Source organism: Scylla paramamosain, chromosome 25 (genome assembly GCF_035594125.1).
Source record: "Scylla paramamosain isolate STU-SP2022 chromosome 25, ASM3559412v1, whole genome shotgun sequence".
Classification (NCBI taxonomy): Eukaryota; Metazoa; Arthropoda; class Malacostraca; order Decapoda; family Portunidae; genus Scylla; species Scylla paramamosain.
In genome coordinates, this window is record NC_087175.1 from 4,473,804 (window position 1) to 4,492,500 (window position 18,697).

Consider the following 18,697-nt stretch of genomic DNA (forward strand, 5'->3'; position numbering starts at 1 on the left):
GGCGAGCGAATACTGATGAGATGCTTGGTTTAACTATTTCTTGACATCCAGCTTTCCAGTCATCACTTACATAGCTCATTACATCAGGGATGCTCAACTCATTGTTTAAGGGCCGCATGCGGAGCTCAAGGAAGCTTAATGCGGTCCTCGGCAATCGACGAAAAAATATCCTTCTCACCATACTGTGTCATAATACCATTTGTTCACATTATTTTAAAGATGTACAGCAACACAAATTATATAACTGTTATTATTGCATATCATTAAAATTGTATATTAACTTTATATTATATCATAATGAGTTGGCTGTTTGCTGGTGAGTCTGGTCAGCCTGTTCAGTGGCCGAGAGTACACTGTACATCTTCATTGCGGCAGGAGTGCTGGCTGGCGAGCCTCACTGATTTTGTTGATGTAACTCGCTTGTTGACAGTTATTGTCAAGGACTCTCTAATTTCTAAGCTGGGAAGACGGTCCACTTCAATGCGCGGCGAGATGTCAGCAGCGCGAGATCAGCGCCGCCAAGCGGCCAGAGGGATAAAACACTCAGCCGCCACATTGAGGAATGTTGGGAGAGAGGAGTAATCCGTCCTTTCACGCAGCATTTTATTCGCATATACGTTGCCAAGATGATCATTCGATCTCGCTCAGCAATGTACTGTTCAAATAATTACAAGTGTCTGGGGGGGTTCCACTCATACTGCTCTTCTAGACAGGGTGGAATCAAAAGCTTTTCGTCTCATCAACTCCTCTCCTCTAACTGACTGTCTTCAGCCTCTTTCTCACCGCCGCAATGTTGCACATCTAGCTGTCTTCTACCGCTATTTTCATGCTAGCTGCTCTTCTGATCTTGCTAACTGCATGCCTCCCCTCCTTCCGCGGCCTCGCTGCACAAGACTTTCTTCTTTCTCTCACCCCTATTCTGTCCACCTCTCTAACGCAAGAGTTAACCAGTATTCTCAATCATTCATCCCTTTCTCTGGTAAACTCTGGAACTCCCTGCCTGCTTCTGTATTTCCACCTTCCCATGACTTGAATTTCTTCAAGAGGGAGGTTTCAAGAGTCAAGACACTTATTCATCAATTTTTGACCACTACTTTGACCCTTTTATGGGACTGGCATTTCAGTGGGCATATTTTTTTTATTGGATTTTTGTTGCCCTTGGCCAGTGTCCTTCCTACATAGAAAACAAAAAATGGAATAAAGTTTTTTTTTTCGCTTTCCTTGGGATCCTGAAAAGAGAGGCAATAATTGCTTTATAAATTCAGAAATTCCTCATTTTGTGTGATGAACTCATAATGTATCTGAGGTCACATCATCACGTTACACCACCAACTCGAGAGAGTCCCATTTCCCACACTACCACGAAAAAAAAAGAAGGGGAGGGAAAGCACAAACACAAGCATCTTTTCAATTTGCTTTAATGAAACTTACACTGAACACTGTGCGGTATTGTTTGGCAACGTTGTGTAGTAGTACAGAAAGGCTGGGGGGTTGTGGCTCTAGCAGGGGCCTTGCTGAGCCTCGCGCGGCCTGGCTCGGTCCCTGCTGCACTCTCAGGTCATCATCGGGTCGCCCAGGACAGTCACGCGGGGAAACGCGGCAGCCATTAACTCTCGTACCAGTCAGTCAGTCAGTCAGTCAGTCATCCTGTGTATCAATTGTTTCCTGGGGTAGTGCCAGGTGTAATGCTCTTTGTGATCAACTGGGTTCTAAATACAGGAAACTTTTAAGTGTTCTTAGTGTAGGGAAGACGTGTGTGTGTGTGTGTGTGTGTGTGTGTGTGTGTGTTAAGTGTTTTTCTAAGTACATGACACACTGGCTGATGTAAGAGGAGAGAGGCATGAATGGATGAAATGTGATCTTAAATGGATAGGAAAATAGCCTGTTACCACCTCCTGTCTCATCTAGTGTAGGCAGGAAAACATTGATTTGTCTTGTCACAATTTCGGTCATTCTACAAACAGAAGGCCGTTTATTCTGTCATAACTTCTGCAACTTTGCTACAGAAAACCACTCGTTCATCTGTCAAAACGTGCCATCCTACATGAACAAAAACACATCTCTTCATCTTCCAAAACAGATGATTAACAGAAACCCACTTATTCTCATTTTACAAACAGAAAGCCATTTATTGTCAAAACTTATGTAATTTTTCTACACAAAACTATAAATTCATCTATCTTGACCCTCAATTTGAAATAACAGAACACCATTTTTCTTTTCCATCACTATTTATTCTTCTGCCCAGCTTTTCTCCTACACAGGCAAAGTAACAGTGTACATCTTTCAGCAAGCCAGCCAGTGTCATGCACCAGAAATCCCCCTTGTGACAGCACTTCAAACACTCCAGCATCACCGCACATCATCAACACACCATTCACTAAAAAAAAGAAAAAGAAAAAAAATCCATTTTTTACAAATAATGCACCAATCATGCATTTTTTTAAAACTATGTATACAAAAAAAGATATCTATTTCTTTGACCCTAAAAATAATGGAAGGATTTATCTTTTTTTTTTTTCCTGTGCAGTATTAGTTTAGCTAGTGTCACTCTATCTTCCTGGCTGGCAACACTGTGCAACACTCATCACTGTAGAATCCCTAGACTTAACATCACAAAGAGTAATTTTTCTACCACTGCATGAGATTAAAGGGATGCACTCCACTCCATAGCATGCTGATCTTTCCAGCAACTTGCCCAACACAACAAATCTCTTTACTACAACATCCTCTGCATAGCCTGAACATAAGACCTGTACAAGTGATAAGGAGGCCATGCATACCTCCTCCTCACCCTCACACACACTTCACGTCACATCAGTCTGTTCAGCACCTTGCCCTACACAACAAATCTCTTCAGAACATCCTGCCCAGAATGAACATAGGCAATGTGTGTGGATGGCAAGGAGGAGGCTGTTGATGTTTGCTCCTCACCCTCACACACACACACCCTCAACAGATGCAGCCTTGGCCTTAGCACTCAATGACACACCCCATCAACCAGTCAACAGCCACACATCAATGTCAGGGTTGCTACGAGGTGGTCAGGGAAGAGATCGTGAGACCATGTAACTTTGGGGGGGCCTCTTGAATTGTCCAGCCTCATGAGGGAAAAAGAGAATGTTAAACAAGATAATGAGGAGTGGCCATGCTACAGACAGCTTAGGAAACTTGAATCATGGCAAAGGGAATGCTGGATAATAAGGATGTTGTGAAGTACAAGTTATGTACCAAGCTTTGTGTTCTGATAGTGTTCCAGGGACCAGCAGCTGACCACTTTGCAACAGCTGGGAAATTTGACTCATAACCTTAAGATAATAAGAATAATAAGATAATAAGGATTTCAAAGTACAATATATCCCAGTGATTTGGTGCTGAAGTGTGTCTGGGTGCTTGTGTGCAACAAAACAGCACCAGAGGAGAATACACCAAGTTTTATCTACTTCATCAGCCTGCCCTTGAGTTGTCCTCACTGGAAAGGAGTTGAAATAATGTAGGAGTCTGAAGCACCAAGCCAACACCTGACCGTGTGGCACGAATGCTGCTATGGTCATGTTTGCATCAATAGTTTCAGGCTTGGACTGAAAGTGGAGTATGGAACAAGTGGAGTGCTGAGGTGGACTGGGCTGTGTATGGTGGAGACAATGGGTATCAGATGACAACATTAGAGGCACTGGCATCTGTTTCACTGTCATGCATGCAGTCGGCCCACCAATCACTCACTCAGGTTGGTAGATGAGTGGCTGAATGGTGACTGGTATCTTGGGACTTTTTCTCTTTCTGTCCTCACACGACTTGACTAATGATTTATCCTTCCTAATGTGACAACGGCTGTGACAAGTGGACATCTCAGAGTATTTGTGTGTGTGTCTTAAGTAATGGCCCATACACTGTCTTTGAAACATGACACAGCTTTGTAGGCATGCAGAGAGGAACACTGTACTCAACACAAGGACATTCATCATGGCAAGACAAATAAATAATACAAAAAACAACAAGACTGATGTCTGAGTAGGAAACAACTGGTATAGTCAAGGGACACACACACACACACACACACACACACACACACACACACACACACACACACACACACACACACACACACACACACACACACACACACACACACACGGGGTCACCGCAACCTAATCCGCACCAGTCACTCCGTCCCAGCAGCAGGAAAAGTCAACATGAATCTAGCAGTGGCGGCAGCAGTGGTGTGCATCGCGACACCTCCACTCCTTCCTCACACACCGCCGTGCCACACAATAAGACCAACAACACTCCCACAACACTTGTCCACAAAAATATAGCCAGCGAGAGGCGCCCCACACCACACTGCGGTGGCGGCAGCTCGTATACTTGTGTCTTGCTTGGGCAGATGGCAGCAGGGTGGTGGTGGGTGAGGCAGGGGACACAGGGACGACTACAGGGGCACACAGGGGCAGGACATGGACTAGAGGCCCCAGAAGGAAGCATGTCTCACTGCTACTCTCCCTCTCTCTCACACAGTGCAAGACATAACAAGGAGGTGGTGGTGGTGATGGAGGTGGTGGTGGTGGTGGTGGTGGTAGTGGTGGTGCTGCTGCTGCCTTCGCCCTCTCAATGCTGTGGTGCCACTCGCATTTTTTTGCATATTTCAGTGTTTTGCATGTATTCATTTTTTTTTTTTTGTTTTTTGTTTTTTACATATACATTTTTGTTTGTTTGTTTGTGAGATGCCAAACAAAGGTCTGTACCAGGAAAAAAGTGCATGAACAGCCAACACATATTAACATAAGGAATTAATGTATAGTATATCATGGGGACCAAGATGAGACAATTCATCTTTCTGTCTGCCATACTCAGCTTGAGTTCCTATGTAAATATTTCTAAGTATTATATAATTATATATATATATTCTTTATATATATATATATATGTATAATATATATATATGGCCAAGATTCTATTCTGAATATAGCTCTACACACTAATAACTAAAACAATATGTAGGAACGCTGAACACGGAACATTTGTAGCTTGTATAACAAAATACAGTGTTCTCGTTATGTTATACTGCCTTCAAGCAAACACACAGATGCTGAGTCCTTCACGGGGGGCGGGCGTATGTACAGGACAGGCGCACCGCGGGGAGGCGTCCTCACTCAGCACAGTCTGCGCCGGGCTGGTGCTCACTCACTCACCCGCCCTCACGACGACAACGGAAAACTAGTGCGGGTGTCCAGGACGTCTGGGGCACTGCAGGGTCGCCCCAGCCTGGCCCGGCACCGCGCCTGTATAAACTCTCGAGAGCGTAACACCGCAAGGCAAACAAGACGGGAACAACAACTCAACCGTAACCAAAGTGACTACGAGTACCAGACTATTAGTTCAAGGGTCAGCATCTCCCTCTTACTCTCTCTAACTCTCACTCTCTCTCTCTCTCTCTCTCTCTCTCTCTCTCTCTCTCTCTCTCTCTCTCTCTACTCTCCCTCCCTCACTCACTCACTCATCTAACTCACTCACTCACTCCACTTTGTACTTTCTCAAACAAAAGAAGTTAATCATTATAAAGTTAAGGAATATTTCGACAGCTTATAAACTCGGCATTATCATCATCGTCATCATTATTTTTAGCAGAAACAAAAATGAAATGGCACTTAAATCGCTTGTATTTTTTTTAATGATTTTTCAGTTTTAAGTAAGACGTCCTCTTAATGCTACACCAAAAATAATGACAAGTTTAATCAGTTCTTTATCTTATCTCTCCCTCTCTCTCATCTCTCTACTTTTGTGTCTAAGTCTTTTTATTACTGTTTCTCATCTACTTTACTGCATGGCTGAGGAGTAGATCCTGGCTACTCCACCTGACTAGCTCTACTCTCTCTCTCTCTCTCTCTCTCTCTCTCTCTCTCTCTCTCTCTCTCTCTCTCTCTCTCTCTCTCTCTCTCTCTCTCTCACTCTCTCTCTTTCTATCTATCTATCTATCTCTTGTAAATGAAGAGATCTGTCTTTTGCACCAGAAGGCTTAAGTTGCTCTTTACTTTAATGCATACTTCCAGGAACTTGTCTGCTTGCATCACCATATCTCTCACTCTTTCTTGCTTGCTCTCTCTCTCTTTCTCTCATGAGCAACAGAGCAGTTAACACAGAACCACTCATCATTCCCTCAAGCTCCACCCACAAGTCTTTCTTTCCAGTTTTTTTCTTTCACTCAATCCCCGTCTCTCTCTCTCTCTCTGTCTGTCTCAACACAAACACCTAAGCCTACAGCACACCTCACACACACACACACACACACACACACACACGCACACGCGCACGCACACCGGCAGCACGGGTGTGTGCAGCATGTGGTGCTGTACAAGTATCATCTAGGACCACTGGCCGGGGGCGAGTGGGGGTTGTACTTCCTGGGTGCGGCGGCGGTGGCGGCAGTGGCATGGGCCTCTCACTGCTATGCCGAGGCAGCCTCACTCATGGCCCCAACGTTCTCATTCACATCGCGGCCGCCCTGACTCAGCTCCTCCTCTGGGAAGGCACATGGGCCAGCACGCTTGAGGGCCACTGCCTCTCCCGCCTCCACCTTACCCTCCACCATGCACTCCCGCCCCTCCTGGAACTCAAAGATGTCTGGCTCGGTATTCTGTGCGCGGCTCACCATCTTGCCTGGCCGACACCCCACAACGGGGTACGCCAGCTTGGCCCGCTGCCCCAGGTGGCCCCGCGCCCCCACCATGGTGACCAGTGGGCTCGAGGTGTCCACTCTGTTCACCTGGGGATCTTTTGGAGTGTCCTGTGGGGCCTTCTTCTCTCGGGAGTCCTTGTGAGTGGTGCCTGGTGCTACTGCTGCTGCCCCACTGCTGGTCTCCTTCCTCCCTCCTGCTTCCAGCTCCTCCAGCATCTCCTCAAAGTCTGGAAACATATGCTCTTGAGTAGCCCCTTACACTGGGACTCTTGCAGATCACACATTCATTAATTCATCGATTGCATTATGACAGCGACAAAGTTCATTGTGATGCCCTGCGTTGATAAGATGATGCTCTTATGAGTCGGGTTGGCTGACCTCTCTGTGGTGGCTCTGTACACACTCTCTTCTCTCCTACCAACACACATCCTTCTAATCACAGCCAACAATGCCACAGCCCCCTACACACCCTGTTGTCACTTTTACCTCCCAAACACTCTCCTGATCACACTTAGTAATGCCACAGCCCCCAACACATCCTCTCCTCTCTTCTCCTACCTCACAAACATGCTCTTAAATAGATCTTGCAATGCCACAGCCCCCAACACATCCTCTCCTCTATTCTACCTCACAAACATGCTCTTGAATAGATCTAGCAATGCCACAGCCCTCAACACACCCTCCCATCTCTTTTCTAACCTAACCTAGCAATGCCACAGCCCCCCAACACACCCTCTCATCTGTTCTCCTATCTTTCAGACATGCTCCCAATTAGATCTAGCATCATCACATCCCTCTACACACGCTCCCACCTCCTCCCTGCCTGCAACTCTCACCAGAATTGTCATCAGGGTCCAGCTTGAATCTCGTGGTCCTCCTCCGGCTGCCCCTCCTCACTGCTGTCTGCTGGCGTGTCTCTATTGTGGTGTTGGTCTTGTTGTTCTTCACCTGGCCCCGCCCGTGACCCCGGAACTGCATCCTGCCCCGTGGCTTGGGCCGGGGTGATGGGGTGGAGGGGGGCGAGGGGATGTCCGAACCCTCAGTAAGGTCAATGGTCTCACCCTCATACTCCTCGTCATTTCCCTCCTCGTTCCCCTCTGTCTCATTCCCCGCTGCTGTTTCCATGTCTTTTGGTGCTGGCATGAGGGCAGGTGAGGGTGGGTCGGGCAGGGTGCTGGTGGAGGGCGGCGTGGAGGGTGGTGTGGTAGGGACAGTGGGTGGTGGTGATGGGGGTGGTGTGGCTCTACTAGTGGTGCTCTCGGACACTGTGGTGGAGGGTACAACTGTGGTGGTGGTGGTGGCTGTGGTGGCTATGGTGGTGGGTGGTGGGGAGGGACTGCTGGCTGCCGTAGTGGTGGTGGCAGCAGTAGTGGTGGTGGGGGGAGTTGGACTGGTGGTGGGGGTCTCAGTGGGTGGAGGTGGCAGTGGAGTAGGGGTGGTAGTAGCAGCAGTGGTGACATTAAGTGGAGGAGTTACAGCTTTGGTGATAACTGGAGTGATTGGGGTGACAACACTGAGAGGAGTCATGACAGTGGTAGTAGTGGTGGCCAGCGGTGAGGCAGGCAAACAGATGCTAGTAGTAGTTGTAGTAGTAGTAGCAATAGGAACAGTGGCAGCTAGGACAACACCAGTGGCAGGAGTGGTGTTGGTGCCAATGGTGTTGAAGATGGGGAAAGTGGAGGCAGTGGTGACAGTAGTGGTGGTTGTGGTGGAGGAGGAGGATGGAGCAGGACTGGTACTGCTGTCTGGGCGATTAGTGGGAGACATGGGTGGTGGAGTGGGAGTGGAGCGTCTGATAAGAGTCGGGAGGGAGGGTGGCACTCCGACGAGTGGTGTTATGAGGGAGGTGGGTGGAGTGGGAGGGAGAACTGATGGGAGAGGAACAGTGGGAGGGAGAGCGGTAGTTGGGGGCTTGACAGACGGATGCATGAGGGGAGTGAGTGGAAGAATGGGGGTGGATGGGAGAGCTGCAGTGGGAGGGAGGGCTGGGGTAGCTGGGAGTGCTGTAGCGGATGGTAGAGTTGGAGTAGATGGGTGTGCCACAGAAGATGATGGAGTAGAAACAACTGGCACTGGTGGAGTAGATGGGAGGGTGCTGGTGGGGGGGAGTGTGGCAGGGAGTGTTGCAGTCAGTGGCAGGGTTGGAGTGGCCAGGAGAGCTGCAGTCAGTGGCAGGGTGGGAGTGGATGGGAGTGCTGCAGATGTGATGGCTGGAGTAGACAAGCGTGCTGTGGAGGCCAAGGTGGGAGTGGATGGGAGTGTTGTGGTTGATGTCAGGCTGGGGGTGGATGTCATGGCAGCAGGGAGTGGCAGGGTGGGAGTGGGTGGCAGGATGGGGGTGTGTGGCAGAGGTGCAGAGGGTGGCAGGACTCCAGTGTGGGGCAGGGGGGCAGTGTGGAGGAGCGCCGCAGCAGAGTGTGGCAGGGTGACATGGGGCAGGGTGGCTGGGGGCAGGGTGGCAGGGGGCAGGACAGGGGGTAAGACAGCACCATGGGAGAGGATGCCAGGGTGGGGGAGGCCTGGCAGACGTGACCGTGCAGCAACGGCAGAAATGTCAACAACAGATGAAAGAATTGATGACGTAGATTTGGCGGCTGCTGCTGATGATATGACGGCGGCAGCGGCGGCAGAGGAGAACGCCGATGGAGGCATGACGGCGGCGGCAGCGGCAGCAGCGGCAGAGGAGAGAACGGCAGCAGCAGCAGATGACAAGACGGCAGCTGCAGGAGTGAGGACTGAGGAGTGGGGGAGGCCTGTGAGGGAGTGATGGATGAGTTGGGAGGAGGAGGAGGCGGGGAGGTGTGGGCGGGAGTGAGGGAGAGGAGAGCAGCGGTCTGGCCCAAAGTGAGGCTCCTCCTTGTTCTCCTTGGTCTCCCCTTCATCCAGCACCTGAAGAGGAAGGCATTGTGAGTCACCCCATGCAGCATTCCTCTCATATTTGGTCCTAATAAAACCCTCATGGCAACTTTCCCTGGTAACAATGAAGAAAACCAACCAGTACATCACAAAATATTACCATCACCATCTCACAACTGCTATCCTAATAAAACACTCAAGAACACTTTCTCTGGTTAATGAAGAAAAGCACTGAGTACATCACAAAATATTACTATTCCTATTGCCTATCTCACAACTGCTTTCTCTGGCAATAATGACATGAACCTGTGAGTCTAAGATAAGAGAGAATGTCTGTGCATCCAAGTCACCCTTGATCTCAGCCCTCACTGTTTAAAGGGACATTAGCTTGGTATATAGAAACCACAACAAACTGTACGGACTAAAAAACAAACAATGCTCTTCCTAACCTCCTTTCACTCAATACTACAAAACCATAGGAGAAATTTCAGCAAAGTGACTAGTTTCATTATGAAGGGGCAGGGGTCAACCAGTGTTTGCTGTCAGGCCTTGCTGTGGAAGTCTGTGGCTAGCTGTGATGTGCCTAAGCTCCTGGAGTGTAGTAAGGTGGTCAATGAGACTGTCCCTTTCCTCCAGGAGCTGACAGTCTAAGAGTGTGAGTGATGTGTGTGTGAGTGTGTGGTGCTTTGTCTGGGCATCCTGTGTGGGAATGTCAGCCTGATATAGATAAATAAGTAAATAGATAGAAAGATAGATAGATAGATAGATGGAACAAGATACAAGTGCTGAATGAAACTGACAGAAAGCAAAATCACTCAAACACTCACATGGATGGTGGCATTGCTGTCCTCCCCTTCCGTGACATCATCCACCTCATCCGCCTGATCCGTCCCCTCCAGGCTCTCCACCTCCTCCTGGTGCTCCCGGCTGTCCCCGCACCCAAGATCGATGGCCTCGTCGGCGGGGGCAGGGATAACGGTGCCCAGCTGGGAGAGTGTTTCCTGGGATATGTGCTGCTCATCATAGGTCAGTCTGGTGCGGTTGGAGAGCTTGAGGGCCTGAAGGCGTGGGTGGTACACACACAGCTGCTTCACACACTTCTGCAGGAGGCAAGGTAGGAGGGTTAGTGGTGGTGGTGGTAATCAGTAGGAGTAGTAGTGATAGTGGTAGTGGTAGAGGTGAAAACTACAAGTAAATGTGCAAAGAGAGAGAGAGAGAGAGAGAGAGAGAGAGAGAGAGAGAGAGAGAGAGAGAGAGAGAGAGAGAGAGAGAGAGAGAGAGAGAGAGAGAGAGAGAGAGAGAGAGAGAGAGAGAGAGAGAGAGAGAGAGAGAGAGAGAGAGAGAGAGAGAGAGAGAGAGAGAGAGAGAGAGAGAGAGAGAGAGAGAGAGAGAGAGAGAGCACTACAAGGGGTACAGCAGAAGGATGAGGGATTGCCTCTCCTGTATCTCATTGCTGCAGTGAGGTGAGGCAAGAGTTATCTTGTCCACCTCCCTAGCAGCAGTCTCATTCTATCACACACACAACAGAAGGCATAACTCGTTGCCTCAGCCTGACACAAACAATGAACAACAAGTCACTCAGCGCTGCCTTACCTGCCTGTACCGCCCCGGGCCGCCAAACTTGGGCATGTCCTCGCAGTACAGGCAGTTCCCGCAGGGCACTGTGGTCTGGCACCCGGGACACTCTCCGCAGTAGTATTTGGTCCGCACCTGCAACACAAACACAGGATTTCAAAACACTACACAGCAGACAGAAACACAAAACACACAACAAGAGGCAGTAAAGTTTCAGTGAAGTGACTGACGGCAAGAATAATAAAGATCTCAGATATACGAGTATGAGTTGTCACTTGGGACTAAAAAATATGATTGGCCAGACATAAGTAAGACTGTATTCAAGCTAAAATGAAAGATACAGCATTAAAAACTTAACTTGAAGCAACAGAGATGAAATTCAGTACAAAAGAACAGAAGTAATTCAGTGTCAAGTAATTCCTGACAATGGAGCTGCAGAGAGGTGAAGGAAAAGTGAAATTCGATAAGTCACGCAGAAGAGAACAGTTTGCTGTGAATGTGACTGAGTGATGGAATGTGTGCCTCTAAATGTCTTGCCTCACTACATCCCTTTGCTTGGGACATAAGGACACCACTTTGATACCAGTAACTTTATAAATATGGAGCACCTAAGCCAAGCAGCAAAACACAGAAATGCAGTGAACAGCAAAGCCTCTCCCACACAGTGCTGGGGTGGTGGGTGTGTCAGGTGTTGTGGTGGGGTGGTGCTGTGGCCCTGACAGTGAGGATGGATGTGTTATAAACCTGACCAAAGTCACACCTCAATAAAGGAAGTACCATAGTTCAAGCACAAATGTTATAAATAAAGAACATTATCCTCCTCACAAGATCTGTGGGGGGGCTGTCCATCATCTGCCTGACACCTGCACTTAAGAATTCCCTAGAGTGGCTGGCCATGGCGGCTCCACAGGGGAGCAGCAAAACACCTCACAAGAACTCAGGAGCCTACCGGGGCAATTGTGACCACAGCAAGGCCGGGGAATGAGGGCTGATGCAGGGTTGTATTAGTGGCACCCAATGATGAATGACTGATACACAAAGCTGATGTCATTATTTAGTAAAGCATGTCACTACACACATGAAAACACCACTGATGTAAAAACCCACCATGTACAGACTCTCTCATTATGAAGTACTATGCAAAAAAAATTAAAGTGATTTACAGCGTCATAAAAATACAAACAATTCCTGTCACTCCTGCCACACCCTGCCATCTCTCTCTCTCATGATGTGATTTGTAGTGTCATAAAAAAGACAAGCAATTTATGCAAGTTCCCCCATCACTATCTTTGATCATGAGTTACAAAAAACAAGCAGTCTTTCCCATCACTCCCTGCCACCTCTGTGACCTACACTACAGCAAAACAAGGAGGCAAGCGTGTCAGCTGGGTGAGGGTGAGGGTGAGGGTGAGCTAAGGCCCTGGAGGTGTGGTGGCCAGACTATGGAGGGAAGAAACCACAAACTGAGGAGGAGGAAGAGAAACACCGACCTTTGGGGGGCTTACCCTGCTGTAGGGCTGCGCAAACTTCTTCTTCAGCATCTTGCGCATGAGTTTCATCTTGTCATTGTGAGTGCTGGCCTGACCATCAGGTGTGGGGCTGGAGGCACCTGATGTGCTGATGCCAAAGGTCTCTGCCATCAGGGAGTCTGTGGAGTATGGTGACGGCTCCCCAGCCACGCTCAGGGCTGCCCGCACCTCCTCCATCTGCTGTTGCTCACACACCCGCATCTCACACACCTGTAGATGCAACACATCTTCAACTTTTTCACTCCTACACATTATTTTCTCATTGTTTTTTTCATGTAAGAAGGGCACTGGCCAGGAGCAACAAGACGTGTGAATTAAGGCCCACGGAGTGTGCCACTTCCCAAGAAAAGGTCACCCAGGATAAGGCACAATTGGGGTACAAGTGTATTGGACTTGCAACTTTGAAGATATAATTTCATCCTACAGTTTCTTAAATAAGTACTTTTGTAGCTTAGAAAGGGCAAAACTGACTTTCTATTCTGTCTTTTTTTTCTGTGTATTTATGCAAATAATTGTTTAGGGTGGTATGAATGTTGAGCAAGCATGACAACAGCAATGGAAGGGTTAGGAGTGACACCCTGGGGTTGTGACTACCAGCTACACATGCCAGGAGAGAGACGGCTCATGTCACCTGGCCTATGAGTGATGGACACCTTCCATTCACCACACACACCATCACCCTGCTGTCCTGTCCTGCTCATGCACTCATTCATGCGACATTCCAGCCACTACAGCACAGGCTGTGCTTATGGATATGTAAGGAATGTATGTACTAGTGTTATAGTTGTGGCCTTAACACACACACACACACACACACACATTATTATTATTATTATTATTACACATACACATACACATACACACACACACACACACACACACACACACACAACAAAGTACAAAGACCTAAAAGCAGCCCATAACTTCTCTCAGATAAAATATGAATGCAGTTTTGTCACACCTAAGACACAAACACATTCCCAAACACAGCACCTGAGATATTTAAAACCCTCATTAACATTTCCTTCCGCAGACAAAGGAACAGCTGGGCATAACACTCCACCATTAGCTACACAACCATTTTGAGTGTGTTGCGAGAGTACGGCACGACAACACAAAGACTGCCTGACACTGCTTGGGGCAATAAACTCTAATTATGACATGTGACGCGCCGTTAAACCTGTCAGCTGTGTACTTCTTGCAGCTTACGGTCATATGAGTCTTCCCTTAAATGTTTAATGTGGTTCACTTAGCACCCTTCATCACAACAACTGACTGTGTGGAAGGATAAATGGGTGAATATATTTGTACAGCAGCAATTTTTGTTACTCTGCGCTTTATTCTTGGCATTTAAAACGATCCACGGCTCCGAGTGATTTCTACTGGCCTGAAAAGTTATCATGGGCTGGGATGTATGGTGTTCTCTTTGTGTGTGTGTGTGTGTGTGTGTGTGTGTGTGTGTGTGTGTGTGTGTGTGTGTGTGTGTGTGTGTGTGTGTGTGTGTGTGTGTGTGTGTGTGTGTGTTCTGATAGGCTGTGCTGCTGCTGCTTCACCATTCCTCATGCATCATTGTCTCCACCTCCTCACCCTCACACAGTAGGTATTGATGTGGGTTAGTGAGAGAGAGACTTCTACCTGCCATATTCACCTGACTGATGAATGAATGTAACAATTGATAACATATATACAGAATGGACAAGTATGTACTTACTATACTATACAAGTTTTCTATCTGAATCTCTCTCTCTCTCACCCTTGACTACCTTACAAACATACAAAAACTGATACCAGCACTTCTGTTTCATTTCAATTCATTTTTAGGAATGACAACTCAGAAGGATTTTTTTCAGCCCCAATTACTGATCCCTTGGTTAACCTCCTATAGAAGTGAATCTGGGTGTTGCCCCTCACCTTGCGGCGTGCTGGTGGCTGGGCGGCGGCGTTGTGCAGGCAGGCATAACACTCATTGCAGTCTATTGTCCGTTGGCAGCCATCACAGCCACCACACTTCCCACGCCCCTTCTTGCCGGCAGTCTATGGAGAGAGAGAGGTGAGTGTTACTGGTACTTGTCACCACTGCAACTCAGCTAAAAGGAATAAAAAGTGATAGTAATGATGGTGGTTCTTCTCCTGGATATTGCTTTGTTTATTTAGTGCAGTGTAGGTTAGATATGCAGGGAGTGAGAAATGAATATGTTTTGTTTGATTTTACTGCTTTACTAGTTTACTCTCAGTCACTGCTATCAAAAACATTAATTTCAGGTTATCATTAAAAAACTGTACTCTTGTCACTGCCATCAAACAGGTGTGCTTCAGTCACTATTGCCACCAAAAATACTGTCCTCTGCATCACCATCACGGCTGACAAACTGAATTCTTGTCACCATCACCACCAAAAAGCCTCTCTAAGCCATCACCATGAAAAAGTGCACTGTGGCACACCATCACCACCACCACCATCACCACCACCAAAAAAAAACTGTACTCTATCACCATCACCAGAAAAAAAAGAAAGACTGTCCTCTTTATCACCCCCATCACCAGAAAAACTTTACTCATCACCATCACTGTCAACATCACCATCAATATCACCTCTAAGCCACCATCAGTATAAAAAAGCTAAACTAACTGACACACCATTTCTAAAACAAACTGCTCTCTGCATCACCACCACCATTCTAAGTCACCCACAGTAACCCCACTCACAACCCCTTCACCCCCTCCTCACCTTCCTCCTCTTCTTGGCATCCTCGGGCTCCATCTCGGCCAGGACACAGCGCTTGTACACACACACCTGCTTGAGCCGATTGGGGCCACCGAACTTTGCCTTGTCCCTGCAGAAACGACACTGGCCGCAGTCCTCCACCACCTGGCACCCCTCACACTCACCACACCCCTTCCTCTTGCGCCCCATCTGTTTACGGGAGAGACAGTGAGGGGGTGAGTGGGTTTGGGTCTAAATGGCTGAGTTAAGTGTGTGTGTGTGTGTGTGTGTGTGTGTGTGTGTGTGTGTGTGTGTGTGTGTGTGTGTGTGTGTGTGTGTGTGTGTGTGTGTTTGGTTGTGGGGTTAGGACAGAGTTGATGTGTTTGTTTGTTTGTTTTTTTGCTGGGTTTTGTGCATGTTAAAGTGTAAGTCAAGTTCATAATGTTGTCTTTTAGTGTCAAGTTATTTATTTATTTATATTTTTTTATAGCTTTGTGTGTTGTACTTGTATATGTCACTTCCTCTGGTAATTGAATTACTGGAAAAGGGATGAATGATTGAGAATACTGGTTAACTCTTACATTAGAGAGGTGGACAGAATAGAGATGAGAGAAAGAAGAAAGTATGTGTGTGTTTATGTATAAGTAAGCTCTTACACACACACACACACACACACACACACACACACACACACACACACACACACACACACACACACAGATAATAGGAGGACACAAGTACGCATGCAAGATTCATACAGGGCCTGCCACATGTAGACCTGACAGCTTAACCCTTTCACTGCAATACAGAACAATTAACACAACCAGAAGTAATGCATGAAATCTCTTAAAAGCACCTACAAGAAAGAAATGGATTTAGAAAAAAAAAAAATAAATAAAATAAGTAAATAAATAAATAAATAAATAAATAAATAAATAAATAATAATAATAGTAATAATAGTAAATAAATAAATAAATAAAAAGCTGTAGAACAAGAAATAAAGATGTCTCAGGGCAATCAGTAATTAAGGAAAGATGTACCAAATAGCAGACAAAGGGTTAATTTTCTGCGACCCTCCTTATTTCCCTACACTGCAGCGGTGACTCACAGTGGTAATGGTGCCAGTGTGGTAGAAGGGCTTGCGGACGTGCATCAGGCTGTTCCTGCTGCAGGGGATCTCCTCGATGACCTCAATGCCGTTGTCGTCACCATCGTTGTCATCCAGCGACACCAAGGGCGGCTCCTGCAGACACATCAAGGGGCATGAGACAGAGGTGTGGAGAGTGAGTGAGCTGCAGTGAGAGTGTAAGAGTGAGAGTGTGAGGGAGAGTGAGTGAACTAGAGTGAGACCTGAGTAATAAGCAACCTCTCTCTCTCTCTCTCTCTCTCTCAGTCAAATTCCACTCAGAACTGATGATGAAGGAAGAAAAAAAAAGGAAAAAGAGAAATGAGGGGTGGGGGGAGTGGTAAGGCAGGGAGGGGGTGAAGGGAGAGAGATGGGTTGTGAGAGGTGAGGGGACATGAGGAGAGTTAAGGAAGGAGTGAAAAATGATGAGGGAGAGGTGAGGGAAGAATGAATGATATGTAACGAAGGAGGTGAGAGAGGGGTGTGTGTTAGGTGAGCGGTGAGTGAGGGGGAAGGGGTGAGGGAGGAGGAAAGACTGAGAGAGGGGTGAGGGTTAGTGAAGGGGAAGGGATGAGGGAGGTGGTGTGAACGGTGAAGGGATAAGGGAGGTGGCAGAAGGGGTGAGTGAGGGGGAAGGGGTGACGAAGTGGTGACGAAGGTGTGGGAGAGGGGTGAGGGGAGGTGGTGTGAGGGATGAAAGAGGGTGAAGGGATGAGTGGAGAGGTAAGTGAGGGTGAAGGGGTGAGTGGAGAGGTGAGAAAGGGGTGGGGGGGTGATAGGTACACCGTGAGCAGGCCTGTGATGTGCTGAACCAATGACAAGTAAGAAAATGAGGATAACATGATAATTTTGTATCCCTGAGGTCTTTCTGCTGCTGCTGCTGCTGCTGCTGCTGCTGCTGCTGCTGCTGCTGCTGCTGCTGCTGCTACTACTACTACTACTACTACTACTACTACTACTACTACTGCTACTACTACTACTCCTGCTGTTACTACTATTACTTCTACCACCACCGCCAGTAGCAGCAGTAGTAGTAGTAGTAGCAGCAGGGCAGCAGTGTCGTGGCCCGGGGCAGCACGCACCTGCTTGGTTATGGGCGTGGTCTCCACGGACACGTCCACGGTCTTGGGCAGGTCTGGGTGTGCCTGGGACAGCCCCGCCAGCCCCGCCCCGGAGCTCATCAGCAGCAGGGGCAGCGAGGCCCCAGGGTGAGTCAGCCCCGGGTGGAGGCCGTCAGGGGGCAGCGGGCCGCCCCCACCCGGGCACTCGCCCTGCCCAGAATCCATCAGGCTGTTGGCGAGGTGGTGAGGGGGATGGGGGGGTGTGGCAGGTGGTGTGGCGGGCTCCCTCGGGGGAGGGGGAGCGCCTCCTGGCCTCCTCGCACCCCTCCCTCTCGTCACCGTGGGGGTTGTAGCCGGCAGGGGTGCTGGAGTCTGGGGTGGTTCTCTCCTCTCCCCCCGCGGGCTTGGGGGAGTCCCCGCTGGAGTTGGCGGTGCTGCTCAGGTTCAGCGCCCCCTGGTCCTCGGGGCTGCCCTCCCGGGGGCTGTGGCCGCCCCGCGCCTCGTGGGAGTCCTTGGCGCCGAGGGCCGCCACGCCGCCCTCATGGGCCAGGAAGGGGAAGAGCGCGGGGAAGGAGTGGGGGGAGGAGAGGGAGTGCAAGCCGGCCAGGGTGTGCAGGCCCGCCGAGGCCCCGAGGGAGGAGAGGCCGTGCAGGGTGTCGAGGCCTGACAGGGAGGCCAGGTGGGGGTGCATCTTGAGCTGCTCGTACACCTCCTTGGCCGCCTCGGGGCTCAGCAGACCGCTCTTCAGGGTGTACAGCAGCGGCAGGGCGTGCTGACTAGACGGGCTGCTGCTGAGGGCGCTGCTGCTGCTGCTGCTGTTGCTGCCGCTGATGATAATGCCTTTGCTGCCATTGCGGTTTTTGCTGGAGCTGCTACTACTGTTGTTGTTGCTGCTACTGCTGCAACTGGTAGTGGTGGTGGTAGTGGAGGCCTTGGCCAACGCCTGCTGCGCCCCTAGCGAGGCCAGCATGGAGGACGAAGTGAGAGAGGCGAGGGCTGTGGGTGAGATCATGTTGGAGGGCGTGAGGGGCGCCAGCAGGCCCGTCATGGCGGCGGGCAGCGAGGGCGCCAGGGAGGAGAGGCCCCCCAGGCTGAGGTCTGTCTGTGAGGCCAGGCTGGAGTTGAGGCTGCAGGAGGCCGTGCTGGTGTGGCAACCCTGCGAGGGGGAGAGG

At 49.0% G+C, this 18,697-nt stretch overlaps 2 protein-coding genes across 4 annotated transcripts; both read right to left on the minus strand.

Moving 5' to 3' along the window:
* Positions 1 to 1,402: 1,402 nt before the first annotated feature.
* LOC135113127 (mucin-2-like) lies at positions 1,403 to 17,888 on the minus strand. Of its 3 annotated transcripts, none has more exons than XM_064028197.1 (9): positions 17,547 to 17,888; positions 16,447 to 16,581; positions 15,362 to 15,547; positions 14,545 to 14,667; positions 12,610 to 12,843; positions 11,123 to 11,239; positions 10,357 to 10,629; positions 7,510 to 9,562; positions 1,403 to 6,915 (listed from the first exon to the last, which is right to left on the minus strand). In XM_064028197.1, the coding sequence occupies exons 1-9, from the start codon at positions 17,748 to 17,750 to the stop codon at positions 6,443 to 6,445; spliced, it is 3,798 nt and encodes a 1,265-aa protein (XP_063884267.1). In that variant the 5' UTR covers positions 17,751 to 17,888; the 3' UTR covers positions 1,403 to 6,442. The 3 variants fall into 3 exon arrangements, with proteins under 3 accessions (XP_063884267.1, XP_063884266.1, XP_063884265.1); XM_064028196.1 differs by having other exon boundaries at positions 1,403 to 6,900; positions 12,595 to 12,843; XM_064028195.1 differs by having other exon boundaries at positions 12,595 to 12,843.
* LOC135113006 (uncharacterized protein DDB_G0271670-like) lies at positions 17,750 to 18,573 on the minus strand. The gene is made up of 2 exons (XM_064027925.1): positions 17,865 to 18,573; positions 17,750 to 17,754 (listed from the first exon to the last, which is right to left on the minus strand). Exons 1-2 carry the CDS (start codon positions 18,571 to 18,573, stop codon positions 17,750 to 17,752), a joined length of 714 nt encoding a protein of 237 aa, XP_063883995.1.
* Between the last annotated feature and the right edge of the window lie 124 nt (positions 18,574 to 18,697).

What these genes read in the sequence shown, in the direction of transcription:
- LOC135113127 (XM_064028195.1), bottom strand. Translation starts at nt 17,750, where the DNA reads ATGGATTCTGGGCAGGGCGAGTGCCCGGGTGGGGGCGGCCCGCTGCCC. An exon ending in ACACTGGCACCATTACCACT is followed by an intron (nt 15,548 to 16,446) that starts GTGAGTCACCGC and finishes TCCCGTAAACAG; the next exon opens with ATGGGGCGCAAGAGGAAGGG. An exon ending in GCCCGGGGCGGTACAGGCAG is followed by an intron (nt 10,630 to 11,122) that starts GTAAGGCAGCGC and finishes TGCCTCCTGCAG; the next exon opens with AAGTGTGTGAAGCAGCTGTG.
- LOC135113006 (XM_064027925.1), bottom strand. Translation starts at nt 18,573, where the DNA reads ATGACGGGCCTGCTGGCGCCCCTCACGCCCTCCAACATGATCTCACCC.